Source organism: Notothenia rossii, assembly GCF_949606895.1.
Source record: "Notothenia rossii genome assembly, chromosome: 5".
NCBI lineage: Eukaryota > Metazoa > Chordata > Actinopteri > Perciformes > Nototheniidae > Notothenia > Notothenia rossii.
In genome coordinates, this window is record NC_136903.1 from 67,123,494 (window position 1) to 67,139,595 (window position 16,102).

Sequence of the window (16,102 nt, forward strand, 5' to 3'; positions counted from 1 at the left end):
TTGAGTTAATATTGACATTTGTAATCAATGGTAGTCACCAGGCTTTTAAAACAACAGATACCATTAAAACATTTTGGCAGAACTTAGCTGTGTTGACCGTTTATCATTATATTTTTTCTAGGTTTTATTGTTGTGGCATCGTCTTTCAAAACAAGACCTGACATCCTAACAAACTTAATAAAAGCCAAACACTTGTTTCAACTCAACAAAGAAAGAAGAGATATCTCCGCTCCATAAGGCTAAAAGGAATGAAAACGCTTATGATCCACTAGATCTTCAACACAGATATGAATCAAGAGTCTTCGGGGCTCTGTGTGGCGAGGAAATAACACAAAGGTTTCACATCACGTGGTTTTGTTTTTAGGGTGATTATTTTTTTTTCTGGTGTAATCCACAGTCTTTTAGTCAATAAATATCTTCATGTTTGAGCTTTGTAGTCCATAGGAATAAAACTATAATACAAAGAGAGATTCGGTGGGCAGTAGAGTTCAGAGACAGCTACTGTTGATGCTGGATCTAAAGTCAGGAATCTTTTTGGATACGTAGTCTTATATGATGCTCGCCGGTCCTTTTCCTCCATTCGTTCAGTGGAATGTCCGTGATTATTGTCCTTGCTGGTCCCTGTCTCCACCCATCCTCCAAAAACACATGATATCCAAATGTCCTGTGCTGTTGGTCAAATAAACAAACGTCTGGTACCAAACAAGGCTATCCTCCGAACAGACGACTATCGTGTGACCTATAGGAGAAAAGAAGAAAAGAAAAGAGGTAGAAATTAGAAGATTGTGTCATGAATGGATGCTGTGGGTAAAGAACAAATTCACTCAAATAGTGTGAGTAACATTCATTCAAAACCAATGCTTTCTGACATGAGATACGGCAGAAATAACTGTGAAAGGAGTGGAATTATTAAACCAACGTATTACTGTTAAGCCTTCTTAAATAGCAATGTAGCAACAACAAAAAAGAAGGACTGCTTAAATATGTCTCAAATAGAAGAATCCAGTCTGCAAGAATTATGGTTTTGTCAATATGAACACATTTTAATATATTTTTCTAAAATACTTCTCTGTTCCATCAACAATCTAAGATTATGCTTCATTTTGTTCAAATAGGGGCTGCATTCTTAGTTTTTTTTAAGATGCAAGGAATGTTATGCTCTAGATTAATTGATCAATAATAGTTTATAATCACATGTCCCTTGAACCAAAATGTAAATTTAGTGACCAACGGTGAAAACCCTAAAGGTATTCAGCTGACAAATAAGAAAACAAGCATATATTTACATTTGACAATTCATCGATAGAAAATGTATTTATGGCATTCTGGTGTAAAAATGTGCTAAACCACACCATGTTAGAATGCTTACTAGAAAAACCAAGATTGTAAACACAACTAACAAAACATACTAAAAATCAGGAACTGTATATTGTCTTTCTGAGGTTTGCTTCTAAATCAAATAACCGCTGACTCATGTTTCTGTCTGTGGACTAATAATTGATAACGAGGGGTTACGTATGGTAACCCTTGTTATATAAACACAGGCGGAGCCCTTTACTGGACTCTATGGGTACTCCCCTCGATCCTATCATGCAAGCATTCAGACTTTCTAGATGTAGCCGGCCCCTGGGGGGGCCTACCTGAATGTGCGCGTATCTCACCGCATAAAGGAGGCCTCGCCTCCTTACTGTCATCCTTTACTTCTCTTCAGCAAGCAGCTTAGGACAGACAGGCCCCCTGAGTAGAGGGCTCCGCCTGTGTTTATACAACAAGGGTTACCATACGTAACCCCTCGTTATATCTCTCACAGGCTCCGCCCTCTACTGGACTCTATGGGTACAGTGGGCGGAGCCCCGATGTATACGCGCGCTGTCGTCCCACAACAACACTGTTCCATCTCACTGTTTCTGACCAGCTTTCTGGTTAGCAGCCGCTGCGCCTCACTCACCTCTCCCTCTGTCATAACCATGGAGAGAAAAGAGGCTGCGGCTGACAGAGCATACCCTGACGCGCTTACCCCGCGGAGGTGTGCTATGATGTGGAGGACTCCCCCCTCCTGCCCTAAAGCAGGGGAAAAAGAGATCTGTGACTTTGACTGCACTGTCAAGTTACCATACCAGGCAGTAATACCATACCTAATGATGCTCTCCAACACTGCATGATAGAACAGTAACATGAACTTCTGGTCGACTCCGAAAGCCCGGAGTCGACGCAGAAAGTACAATCGCTGTTGGAGTCTAGAGCACAGACCTTGAACATGCGCCTTCCAGCTGAGTGTATTATCAAGATGGACACCAAGGTACTTATAGGAGCTGACCTGAGTTATGGGTTCATTGTGGATAACCACCGGCCTAAGGTCACCCACTGCCTTTGGGTCCCACACCATCTCCTCAGTCTTCTTCACATTCAGCACTAGATGGTTAAAATCACACCACTGCACAAATCTCTCTATTTCAGAGTGATAAGCCAATGAACTGCTGCCCCTGTGCATTAAGCCAAGGATGGCTGTATCATCTGAGAATTTGATGATATAGTTCTCCAGGTGGATTCTCGTACAATCATTTGTGTACAGTGTGAAGAGGAACGGGGAGCTCACACAACCCTGGGGGGCTCCTGTACTGATGGTCCGGGGCTCTGAGAGGGCATTGTTGACCCTGACATGCTGAGTGCGATTGGTTAAAAATGAAAAATACCATTTCAAGATAAAAGGATTTATACTGATCTTTATCAGTTTTTGAAGCAAGATGTGAGGCTGCAGTGTGTTAAAAGCCGAGCTGAAATCCACAAACAGTAGGCGTACATGCCTTAGGGTCTTCCAGGTGTTTAGTGACCAGGTGTGTGATGCTATTTAGAGCATCGTCTGTGCCACGCCCTTGCTTTTAGGCAAACTGAAAAGGGTCTAAATGTACATCTACCTTTTTTTTTTGCAGCGGCACCATGATCCTCTCAAAACATTTCATGACAATGGATGTCAATGCAACAGGCCTAAAATCATTGTTTACCTTTGGACAAGGTTTTTTGGGGACAGGTTTTATTATTGATTTTTTCCAGAGGGTGGGGATGGTGTGAAGATCAACAGATTTTTGAAATATGGGACACCATGCTGATGTCAGTTCTTCTGCAAATGTCTTGAGAAGGAATGCAGAGATGCCATCTGGCCCTGTGGCCTTCTTAGTACAGGTGTGTTTGAAAAGTGATTGGACCTTTAAAGGGTCAATCACCACCCTTTCATCCTGGTCAGTAGCAGAGATTGTCTCTAAGATGTCTGTACATTCAGAGGAGAAGTCCTGGGTTTCAAATCTCATGTAAAAGTCATTCAGTTCATTTGCTTTTTGCAGGTCATCAGAGGTACAGAGAGTTTTTTTAGCTGGAGTCATATTTGTGATTGCCTTCATAGTGTCCCAAAGTTCCTTGGAGTTCATTGTAGAAAAGTTATGTTCAATAATGTCCTTATGTCTCCTTCTAGCTTCTCTGAGCATGTGGTTAAGCTCCTTTTGCACACATTTCAGTTGCGTTTTATCCCGGTTTTTAAAAGCTATATTTTTACGGTCGATACAGTCCTTAACCTCTTCACCTCTGCTGTCCCGAACTGGGCCCAGCTCCGCTTCACCACCTCCAGGGGAAGCGCCCACTCGCCTGGCAGGGGTCCGCCCCTCGACATGAGGTCGATTTTCTGCGTGCAATGTGGAGATTCAGACTGCGAAGATCCAGAGCGGGCCTGAATTCGCCTGTCTTTTTGGGAGCCAGGAAGTATAGGGAATAATGCCCCCCCTCTGTCTTGCGTGCAAACAGCAGACACTGCCTGTTTTTGCACCAAGGCCTAAACCTCTGCTGAGAGAAAAACCTATCTCCCCTCGGGATGATAGCTTTGCCTCTCTTATGCCTATGAACGGAGGAGGGATGCTGCAAAACTGGAGTGAATAACTCGCAGCTGCACTTTCATTCCCCATAACACTGTGTTAGGGGATGTGCAATCAGCTGTGGGGCCCCAGCGATAAAGCTGTGGTACTCTCTGGTAACCTGTCCCGCCGCAAAAAAAACCCGCGAAGGGAAGCTCTGCCCATGGGGGGTCGACACAGAAAGGGCCGGCTCTCTACTGAGGTCCTTGAACGCAACAGCCATAATGTCCCTGTATCCGCATAGCGCGGTTTATCACTCTCACCCGCGCAATGCGCACTAGCTGCCTCCTTTTACTGGAGTTACAACCTGAGTGGGGAAACTGTACGGTCAACATTAAGTGGCTGTGTGGGTGTGTGAAAAGAAAAGACGCTCAGAAAAGAAGACTTTGATACCAACGGGTCGAACAGGGAGGAGGCGGGATTCGTCCTCGCGTCCTAGCCGGAGAAATCACCTCTCTCCGCCGGGACGCTTCCACCCGCTGCCAGTCCACTCCTGGAGGAAAGAGCTCCCCACCCGGTACCCCTTCGCTGCGGCGGAGCCCGCCGGGTTCGGTCAGTCTGTCCTCGTGAGGGCCGGTACTGGGCCAGTACCTCGGGATGGACCGTGGAGGCAGAGGGCGCGTCAGGAGCTCTAGTGGCTCTGTACCCGCGCCTCTCTCTCCGCCTTACCACCGCCAGGCGCTCTCTTCCTTGCAGAGAGACCTGAGGGTGAGCCAGCGGCAGCATGCGGTTGAGCTGCGCCCTCTCTCCCTCCAGGCGACTGAAGCGCTGGCGAGCCCAGGTTGGCCGCGGCGTGGTCGGACCCCAGGCACTCGATGCACCGACAGTGGGGGTCGTCGCCCTCTATGGAGCCCGGACATGAAGGACAGGGGCGCTCCAATGGTGAGTCCATTTTCTACGTTGTCTTATATTTGTATCCGTCTCTCTTCACTCAGTTGTATCTCACTGCCTTGCTGAAGAGAAAGGGATGACAGTAAGGAGGCGAGGCCTCCTTTTATGCGGTGAGATGTGCGCGCATTCAGGTAGGCCCGCCCAGAGGCCGGCTACGTCTAGAAAGTCTCAGTGGATGAATGCTTGCATGATAGGATCGAGGGGAGTACCCATAGAGTCCAGTAGAGGGCGGAGCCTGTGAGAGATATAACTAATAATTTCAGCTCAATTTATATATGTCCCTCAACCAAACAAGCTCTTGGGTGCTGCACTCTTCTGAAACAGCCCATCTGTCTAAATTGTGAAAGGTTCAAGCTGTGAGTATATTCCCAGCTGGTATGTTTAAAATTCAAAGATCTGTAACGTAATGAGAAGAGAGTCAGCAGCTAGTTGTCAGACGTAATGCAAAGAACATCATGCTCAATGGTTATCATGCAAACAGTGGAAATATTATTATTAATGATTGCCTACTGCTGGCATAAGCATTCACACACGTTTTTATGAATATTAATCCCAGAGATTGAAGGATGTAGTTTGTACGACTCACTTCAAGCACAGCTCTAAAAATACTCTGGGAGGTGGATTCTGTTCCTTGTTGCCCTTTAAAAAGTAGAACACAAGTAACTTTTTGACTTGCCCTCTGATGAAGGAAGCACTATAAAACCAACGCAGTAAGCACGCGCACACTTCATGCAAGTCTTTCTGTGTGAATATTTTCACATTACTATCATTTAATTAGCAGTTAGCGGGGGGTCACCAGTGGAACCAGCAGGGGCTTATTACCCACAACCAGTCCTCCAAGAAAAACAATTCTTATATTTGAGGAGGAGAGATTTTTCTGCTGCTTAGAGCTGCAGCTGTAGACACAGTGCTTGCTGTTTTGGGAGACGCAAATTAATTTACACTTCCGAGTGACAGTTCTCAGGAATCATGATGTGAGAGAGCATATGAAATTCATATTGTGTTGCTTTGGCTACAGCAGCAGCAGCAGGCTGTAGACAAACATTCATGCATTAAGTAAAAGCGTGTTATATGGTCGCAACATAATCCGATGCCAATGTTTTTAGAGATGGCCTCCAGCATATTTCTGCTGGCAAAAATACTTTGGATCTGCTGCAGAGGCGTTATTATCAACCCATAAAAGCATTTTACAAGCACTGTTATGTTGAGTATTGTTGTAATGACAGTTTTTATGTACACAGTTTCTATTTTACATAAGTTCACAGCTCTTTCTCATTATATATAAAACATAAAAAGTAATAAGATACAGGGCCAGCTTAAAAAGAGGAATTTTAAGGGGACCTATTGTGCTCATTTTCAGGGTTATAGCTGTATTTTGTGCTTCTGCTGTGACATGTTTACATGCAAAAGGCTCTTTATTTTTCTCATAGTGCCTGTGCTGCAGCACCTCTTTTCACCCTCTGTCTGAAACCAGAGCCCAGTCTGCTCTGATTGCTTAGCTGGTCGGCTTTGTTGTGATTGGTCAATTGTTTAGAAATGTCCTGCCCCTCTTACGGCCCCTACACACGGCAGCGTGCGTTGACTCTTCTGTCCATTCACTTTGAATGGGGTGGCGTCCCATTTCGCCGAACTGCATTGTGGGATTAATGCGTAGCTTCTCTCGCGGTGCTCGCTGCAAAAGTACAGCAATGTTCTACTTTTGACGCTTCAACAGAGGTGTCAGCCAATCAAATCCCGCTTATGCAAATCTGCCAGTACAAGCGCTAGCCAATCAAACCGCGTGTATGCTGGGAGAGCCAGACCGCAGTTCATTTCCTCATATGCCAAAAAATAGAGGAGAAAATAATCATAGCGGTAGGGAATCACCCGGTGCTTTATGATGAGTCCCTGTTCACCTACCGGGATACAAACCGGAGGAGCCAGGCACATAGCCGTGGGAACATGTTTCAAATGGGGGGTGCTGTGGGGATGACACCAGGGCCAGTTTTGACCAATTCTCTGCCCTAGGCAAGATTTTAGCTGGCAATGAAAAACCTCTACAAAAGACCAATACACTACAAAAAGATAAACGTATTGACATGGTGGACAGCTTATATAAAGAGGCTTCAAATGTATTTAGTATTGCATGAATATGTTTTAATTGGGGGGTGGACTTCACATCCTCATGGGGGGTCCGGGGGTGCTCCCCCGGGAAGATTTTTTTAACATTTTAAAGTAAAATGCTTCAATCTGGTGCACTTTGAGCGCCCAATTACTAGAGACTGATCTAGGGGATACAACTCTAAACACCCATATGAAAAAGATCGGTTTGCATTTTAATAATCAAATAATATATGTGAACATAACCAATAACCTACCATAGCCAATAACAAATAAACGTAGGCTAACTTGTTTTATTTTTGTGGTTCATTTATATCTAATTTTACCAGTTAACATTTATTTATTTATGCATATTTTTAAATCTCTCCAGTTTTAAACAATATTTTGGGTTTACTGTCCTATAGTATACATTGGAATGATTTCAAACCTGTTTTTACTTATCCTAATAATTATAAAGGAGTGCCTTGGAAATATTTGTTTACATAAATTGTGATCAAAACGTTTGAGACCCACTGAGATAACTTAGACTAAAGTGAACTATCTAAACACTCAGAGAGTCCTTCACTTCACTGAGCCTCTCAGTCTGACAGGAGAGAACTCTCCTTCCACATTATTGTAGAAACATCTTCTTATATCCGTTAGCCGTTAACAACAATCCCCGCCGGTACCGGTGCACCCCCTCTCTCTATCTATCTATCTATCTCTCTCTCTCTCTCACGCTGGCTGTGAGCTGCGGGCGCCTGATAAGCCAACATCCCCCACTTTCATCACTTACAGCGCCCATCGTACAGGGCAAATGGAAAATGTAACCGGGGTGAAAAGGGTGTTATCTTTACTTAATTATGAATGTTGTTACATTCATTTTTTTTGTATTATATTTGTATTTAATCTTGTGGAAGTGAAGATCCCCTGTCCTCCACCAGGGGGTGCTGCAGCACCCTCAGCACCCCTACTTCCCACGGCCCTGGCCAGGCATGGAGGGAGGTGGCAGAGACAGTGGGTGAAACTGGTAGGTTTTCGCCTGTTTGGGGAGTTTATATCCAGTTTACTTCGTTTGAATGGACAGCTAGCAGGCATAGACAGTATTTAGCCAGCATGGAATGTTGCGTAAAATAGCACCATAGACATTAATGTCATAAATGTTCATCATATAAAGTGTGACATGTAAAACCTTTTATGCAATTGACAGGAGAGATTCATGTGATTGGTTGTTGGTCGCGTTGCTCGCGTAAACTCCCCAAGCTCAAGACACGCCCACCACCAAGCGGCAACGCACGCCGCCGTGTGTAGGGGCCGTTAGACTATCACGTACAATGTGTCGGGGTACTTGCCAATATAAGAATGAATGTAACTAAATGATGTAATTATGTTACGGAAGTAAACCTAGGAGTTCAATCGCGGTGTTTCAGGCAGGGGAGAGTGTTTGGGAGAGAAACTCCATCCAGCGTCAACTTTGGGATTTTAGCCTTTGGAGATCATTTTCCTGCACAAAACCTATATAACAAACTAGAGGAATGGGAAAACCCTAAAAAGCATAATATGGCTTTTTTAACTTCATAAGTGAGAAGTGTTAGGGATTAACAGTTGTTGGAGTAACTCCAAACAAAAACAATGCATATTGCAGCAGGCACAAAACAAGTGAAGCCAAGCCACAATTAGCATGCCGCGGTGTCTTAGTTTGTCACTGTGAGGGTATCGATGGGTAGACATACGAAGGGGAATCAGGGGAACAAACAGCAGCTCCTGCTGCTTTAAGATGAAAGACCACAGTCCAAGCTGTAGGTTCAAAATCCCATTGACAAAAACATCTAAGACCTTACCTTTGATGGAGAGTTACTGAAGCACATGCATGAGTAGCCAGTACTCAATATTATAGCGTTGTTAAAAATGTCTTAATTCTTTGAACTCCTTTGACATTTTATATTTACATTTTAAAGATTTGATGCAGTGCCACATGTGCTAACTACAGGTAAGGTCAGGCTTCTGTGATGTCTTAATGGACTATACAAAACAAATCAATCATCAATAGAGTGATTTAGCTCCTCTTCTCAGGCTACCAATCGACTAAATGTGTCATGCAGTCCTTCAGCCTTTTAACAACAAAAATCACTTTGTTCACGCAGTGTTTTCTGACTGAAAACACAGGGGTCAACAATCTAGCACACAGCATGGTCAATTACAATGACACTTGTCAGTGATTTTAAATACAAAATTAGACATATTTAAGGGCTGATTAAAACCAACAGCATTAATTTGGTGCTAAACTTTTGACAAAAGTTTTTTTTTAACAATTAGTTAATTGAGGTTGGATTCAAGAGTTTGTGAGTTCAGCTTCTAAAAGATTTGCAAATATGCCCTCTTGTGTACAATTATGAATACTTTCTTCACAGTGATGAATAACAACAGGGGAGTCTAAATTCATTGTATTTGATGATGTTTAATAAGTGCAAAAAAATATTTTGGGTAGAGGGTTAAAACACAGATCAGAGTTTAGTCATGGCAGCAGTGCCTTCTACTTTGTTTCATGTACCAACAGACACAGATGGCAGTGTTTGTGGATGGGAAGCCAGAAGCAGAAGAAGTCAGATAAAATGTTTTGGATTCACCAAGTTTATCTACTGAACTTAGCGATTCAATAGAAATCCTATTGCACTACTGCACCTATGAGCTGTCCTTAATCTGCAGGTCAGTTACAGAAACAGCCAATGAGCTGATTGTTTAATGAGCGACTGCCTTCATTAAACATGCATGCACACAATGATGTGCACATGGATTCAAAACAATTCAACCAAAACACATGTTACAATTCAATTGCAAATTTCCCCTCTGTGGGACTAATAAAGGTATTCTGAATAAAGACATTCCAAGCTTCAAGTCATTATACAACTTGTTTTAAGGCTGTTACAGATGTTTTACACACTTGTGGTTCAGTAAGTCCTTTATCCAATGTGTCTACAAAATAAATCCATCCCAGACAGCTATCCATCACAATCCCTCAACACATTCTGAACAAGCATCGCAGCACCTGTCAAGTGGAATGGCTCCGTGGTCCTTCTGATCCCTGATTGATAGTGAGTGAAAAGCAGGAACTGCCAGGGTTATAATTCCTGACATTACCAGCAGGACTATAAAACTAGCTGCTCCCGGACATGCAGAGAAAGAGCGAACAACTGGCCTGCAGGGTATTGAGACGCCTGATTTATTGATGGGACTTCATCATGAGGTGAAACGACACCATCATTTGTTATCAACAGTGCCACCGCTGGACATCAAAGAAGAAATAATTTATAGTACTATTCAAGGCATGTACTGCATTGGAGGAGTTAGGTTACACCATTATTATGTTTTTACTTTGAGGAAATAACAACTAACAAGCTTGCAGTAATATAATCACAGAGTATAGTAGTATAAGCTTTTTGTGGCACAACAGATTAGCTTTCCAGATATGTAACATAAACATTTTAAAGATATAAAAATAGGAACAGAGTACTATGGTTAGTTGTTTGATGTCACATTAAATCAAGTATGTTTTAAAAAGAGATTTTAATATGTTTTCTTAATTGGTGTGCCTTCTCAAATCTTGCTTTTGAAGCTTGCTTAAAGGTGGGGTAGGTAATTCACTTCAGAAACACTTTTTGTTATATTCCATGGAATGCTCTTAACATCCCGATAGCAATGAATATCTTAAATGCTTTGACAATAAATACATAAAAAATGTCATCTGTGGAAGCCGTAGTACTGTAAAAAGCACGACCAATCATTTTAGCCGGCCCGGCTAAAATAACTGGATGGCCTACCTGCCTGTCAGCCTTCCATCTGTGCACAAACTTATCTCGTGCCCTCATTGATCATGTGCGTGTTTGTGTGTGTTGGAGGAGGGGCTTTGTAAGGAAGTGGCAGATATTTTCCGTCTGTGTATTTTCAAATTCTAGCGTGCTCGAGCTGGTTTCTCCAAAATGACATACCCCACCTTTAAGAAGCCAGATAATCTATATAGTCTTGAAAACCTAGAAGCTTGTAATTGATTAGACATAATCTTGAGACTTGTTCTGATAATGTATGATTTAATTGAACCCTGACTTTATATTAAAGAAGGTCAAATGTATCTTTAATGTTCTTGTTATGTATAATTGTATAAGAATTTGAAATTGACCAATCAGAATAGAGTATTCTACCAGTATATATTTTTAATAGCTTTATATTTGCTCCTCTTTAACAACTTCCTCCTACTTTCTTGCATGCATCAATGGACAACATTGATACAAATTCTTTGTGTGTGTAATCTTACTCGGCAATAAGAACATTTCTAATCCTTCATCGACAAAAGTTGTACTTTGTCTGGTATTTAAGCCAATATAGGATTCAAAGTTCAAATGTCAAGTCATTTCGAAAGACCCGGCATACATTTTCGCAAAAAGGAACCGTCCCTTCTTCCTTTTATTACTCGGGGTGATGTTAACTGTGCAGGAAGCTCGGGTACAGAGGGCCCCTCACACAGGCAGACCCTGGCCCTCTGTGGGAGGCAACAGGGCCACGAGCATGGAGTGACCCCCGCTGACTCCCAAATCAAAAAAGAGTTGAGGTTCTGACGGGTTCTACTAGCCACCTGGACCCCTGCTTGTCTTTGCTTCTGTTTCTGCTTTCCCGTGGCTGTGTGAGAGGGCATCAATTATTAACCCGGCTAAAATAAAAAGCTCTGCTTCGTCCAGGCCAGCTGTAGCCATGAATAATGGAGGAGGCAGCTCAACTACAGGCATTTGGTGAGTCAAACACTGAGCTGTGATGGATGGCTAAAGGCCCAATATGTCCCCCCCTCCTCACCCCCATCCACTTCAGGTCCACCACACCCTGACACCCAGAACACAGGTCCAGATAACCTCTATTAATCTCTGAAGTGCCACAGCTTGAGCCCCCCTGGCCTGCCTCAGCACATCCCGACGATTTGGCTTCCTGGAGGGATTTTTGTTTGTTGTTTGTTTGTCTTTCTCCTGCCTTTGCTCGCCTTTGTGTTTCTTCTTGCTGGCACTTTTGAAGTGATATGCAAGCCTGTTCTGACTTTTCAAAGGCAGGACCCGACTCGGGCTTGCTCTCTCTTTCATCTGAAACCATGAGGGTGAGATGGAGCCACGTGAGCGGGATGCTCAGGTCCCCACAGGCTGTCTTTTCCAATTTTACCAATGAACTTGTGTACTTTCACACTGATATTTCAGAGGTGATAATTGATTTTCCAATCGCTCAGTTGTCATGTGCTATATTTCTTATTTCTCACCTCAAGCTGAGGAGTCTCACGATAACATTGCTTCTGCATATATTTTACCTTGATACAAAAATTAATGTTCAGCTGAAAGTTGATCTCAGATTGTATGAATTACTTACTTGTCACTTCGATTATTATTATTCAAGCTGATTAATCTGACAAATGTTCATTCATCCCTTCAATTAAGATGTCTGTGAAATTATATAGTAGATCCATGCAGAAACAAGACAAATGCCTGCTGTTGAATACATTAAAGTGACACATCATGTTTATTCATGAATCATTTTGACACTAATATTCTGTAGTTTGGTCCTGTGTTAATATAAGCCCAGATCTCAGCTTGTGATCAAAACACTCAAAATATATATTTATTTGTAAGATTATTAAGGGGAGCATTGCTAACATAGAATGGGCACTAATGTATATTCTTGAGTTCTGATCAATTTAATTGAGCCAGCATTTACACGGTGGGTGGCCTAATACCAAAAGCTTGACAGAACAAGTTCATAAATGTCATCAAGAAAAATTTATTAATTTTAAACAAATGTCTTTAAATTGATATTAACCAGTAGCTAAATGAACAATCTACCAATTCATTATTCACAGGAGAACTGCTTAAAAAGTAGGATACAAGCTAAAAAAACCTGACGGGATGAAGTCTTTAGGCAGACCATGAACAGAAGATTTAGCGTCTGGACGCTAATGCTAAATGCTATCAGAGAATCCTGTGCTTTGTCTGTTTTCTTTCGAACAGCAGACAGACAGCAACTTATAATAGTAAACTGATGCTCCAGTAGTGCATGAAGAATTATGTGGCTGTATCATGCACAGCATTGGATGTTTTTATCGTGTTTATTTGGGAGCAGCTTCAGCAGAACATCTTTGTCTGTCCCCCAGTGTTGCCACAGTACTGCTTTGCTCACTTCACAATCTACTTGCCTCTACCAAATTAGCAACTTGAGCAACAATACAATAAAATGTCTATACTTAAGACTCCTACAACAAATCGCGAGATGTAGCTAAATAAAAAGCAGAACCCAACTCACCCCTTTTTAAGTCGATCACTTCAAGAAATACTTCAGTGAATCTGAGACCCTGTGAGTCACATCTTCCTCTCCTGCTGCCTCCTACTCTGCTGCTCTATGCTCCCTTGTTTCTTTCTTTTTCAAACACTTATCCAACCCTCCTCCAATATTCTAGGGTCAGATTTCCTAACAACTTTTATCCAAGGTCATAGCCAGACTTTTTTGCATCATAATTTATAAATATCTACCATCTTCCTTGGAATAGTTTTGTGAATTAAACCCACCTTGGTTGTCTTCACTTTGTTTCCTGTACTGCAGCTCCATCCTTTGAGATCCGGCAGCACTTTACATTCCTCCCCATCCATGCAGGGATGCATCTGGCACCACCACTTCTGTGCCACTATGGATGCTGAGAGCAAATTACAAGAAAAACAAAACAGTTTTAAAAAAATGGCGGCAAGGAGGCTATTAACAACACACTGTTGGAAAGTGTAGGAAGAAGCTGTTTAAGCTTGCTTAATGCTGCACTACATTTACCATCTATTAGCTAAATGTGTCTATTTACTATTTAGTGCTGGGTAGGTGTGTGTTCAGAAGCCAGACCATTTAAGTACTCTTCAAAACCTAGCTTGCAATTCACTTGGACATAACCTTGAGACTTGTACTGATAATTGTATTTAAACACTGACTTCATATTCAAATTCAAATGTATCTAATCGTATAAGTTATTTAAAGTTAGGCATAATGTGCAACGAGCTGGTCAGTAATAAAAAAAGCACAAAGTCCTTCATTCCTCCTTAACAGCAGTGTCTTAGCAAGAATTAACAACCTCTGAAATGTCCAAATTGACTAATCAGAATAGAGAATTCCACTAAACCGAGTAATAAGAAGTTTTATTTTACATTTCCTCCTGTTTTCCCACTTCCTCTGACTGTTGTTAGGTATTCACCATTGTACAAAATGGCAATCCCTTGAATGTGTAAATAACAATAATGATTCTGATCTTTAATCGACAAGAAAGAAAACCTTTTTTGTTTTTTTAAATGGCGGCAAGGAGGCAATTATCAACACGCTGTTTGAAAGTGTAGGAACGTTCTGCTGGTAGGAGCAACACGAGGTGCCTGTGGTTTCTACAGCATACACATCACAGGGATTGAAGTCTTTTGATCTCGGAGGAGGTACGTCAGCCCTGCCCTGGTGTGTTTTCAGGTCTGAATGACGGGTTGTGGGTCAATGTCAAGCTGATGAGTGTTCTGTGCAGGAGCGTACAGTGTGAGCAGGGTGAATGTTAGTATGTAGGAGGGGTATTAAAGAGTGCAGCAAAGGTTGGCTTTTCAAGGTCTAAAGTTGCTCCAAGGAGTCCTTAGGGGTGAAGCATCATCCTCAGACATTTCATAAGTGAAACGAGAACTGCCGTAACGGAGGATGCCCCTGTCTGAGCCATTAAAGTGAAAAGGGGAGATAGGGATCGATTCACCTGTAACTGAGGCCACTTTTGACATGATATCAAATGACCTGGCCTTCTGTCTACTCTAGCTGAACACACATGGCGTCGACTCCACACAAAAGGGTGAGTGAATAAACTGGTGGGAGATAGGATTTTTGGAGATTATAAAAGCTTCCAGACACAGGAACAGGGTCACAGAAATCTCAACACTGTATCTTTTTCTCCTTCCCTACAATAAACCTCTTTTCCCAGATAATCAGGGAAATAAGCACCAGAGGCACAGTGACAGGTGTGACAGATTCTGTACCTGTGTCGCATTTCTACCAGAATCAGAAGTCAGTCATTACAGAAACTATAATGAGGATCCTGGCATACCGTCTACACAGGATGGAGCCGCTCTTGTTGTTCCCGCCACCTGTCCAGGGAAGCAGGAGCACTTGACAGTCTGGGATCTCTCCTCGATCTTGTTCTTGTTGCAGCATCGGTGTGCCGCAATCACCTCACAGGTTCCCGCTTTCACATGAACTGGAAGCACAAACACACACAGGGTTAGAATGCATCTGACGATTACTGCGGCAGTAGCTCCATATTGTGACAAAGGCATTGACAACAAATGTCAGGGTTAGAATGATATGTTATGTGTGTGTATGTGTCTTTTTATGTGTTTAATGTACACAATGGGTACATGTTTTTGCTTGATTAAGCTTGTGTTATTTTAAATCCCATGAAAAGAAAAAGCCTGTTCTCTTTCTGACTTCACTGTCTATGTCACTTAACTGCAAGTCTTTGTGTTTCTAACGATATATCTTGTGGGATTAATTTATCTTTAAGGTGATGTTATTTCTGACAGAGATGAGCACTGCAGTTTTTAGAAAACATGACTCAAACAGAAGCAAAAACTCAATTTGTTGGGGACTTTTTTTATATGCGGATTATTACGCATTATTTGATATTAAGATAACCGAAATACAAACACTGCTCAGACTCATCACACTGAAGGAACATGTGTGTCTAGTGTTTTCAATAGTTTTGTACAACAATGGACATCTATGTCACAGTGGATTAAGAAATGAATTACCTTTTTGACATTCCATTCGAAGACAACTTCATACTGTATACCCATTTTGAGCATGTTTTTATATGAAATCAAGACCTTAAAGACTGGTGCAAAGAAGAAGATCCAGTGTCTTGAAGAAGATTGACACCCTTCTCTAAATGTGAAACTACTGTTAGCTTAGCTTAGCACTAAGACTGTGGACACAGGGGGCACAGTCTGGCTGAGGGTATTTGAGTAGTGTTAAGCACAGTCTTGTTTCAAACCTCTGAACACAGTGGCTACTTGAAATCCAGATCACCCCCCCGGTGGAGGAGCCTGACTTTGAACCCCATGCAGCCCCACCTGTCCACATACCCTTGAATAACATACTTAATCCACTGACCTTGAACCCCCACCAGAGGATTAAAAGAGAGAATTTCTCCATTA

The 16,102-nt window shown here is 42.3% G+C and overlaps 1 protein-coding gene across 1 annotated transcript in view; it reads right to left on the reverse strand.

Moving 5' to 3' along the window:
• Positions 1–16,102, reverse strand: part of tafa3a (TAFA chemokine like family member 3a) — a 98,380-nt gene continuing 82,278 nt past the window's right edge. Inside the window, exons 3-5 of the mRNA XM_079681582.1 lie at positions 14,995–15,144; positions 13,457–13,581; positions 1–739 (exon numbers count right to left, since the gene is read on the reverse strand). Of these exons, the coding sequence (XP_079537708.1) occupies positions 728–739; positions 13,457–13,581; positions 14,995–15,144 (287 nt within the window). The 3' untranslated portion in view covers positions 1–727. The remainder of the gene's footprint in view (positions 740–13,456; positions 13,582–14,994; positions 15,145–16,102) is intronic.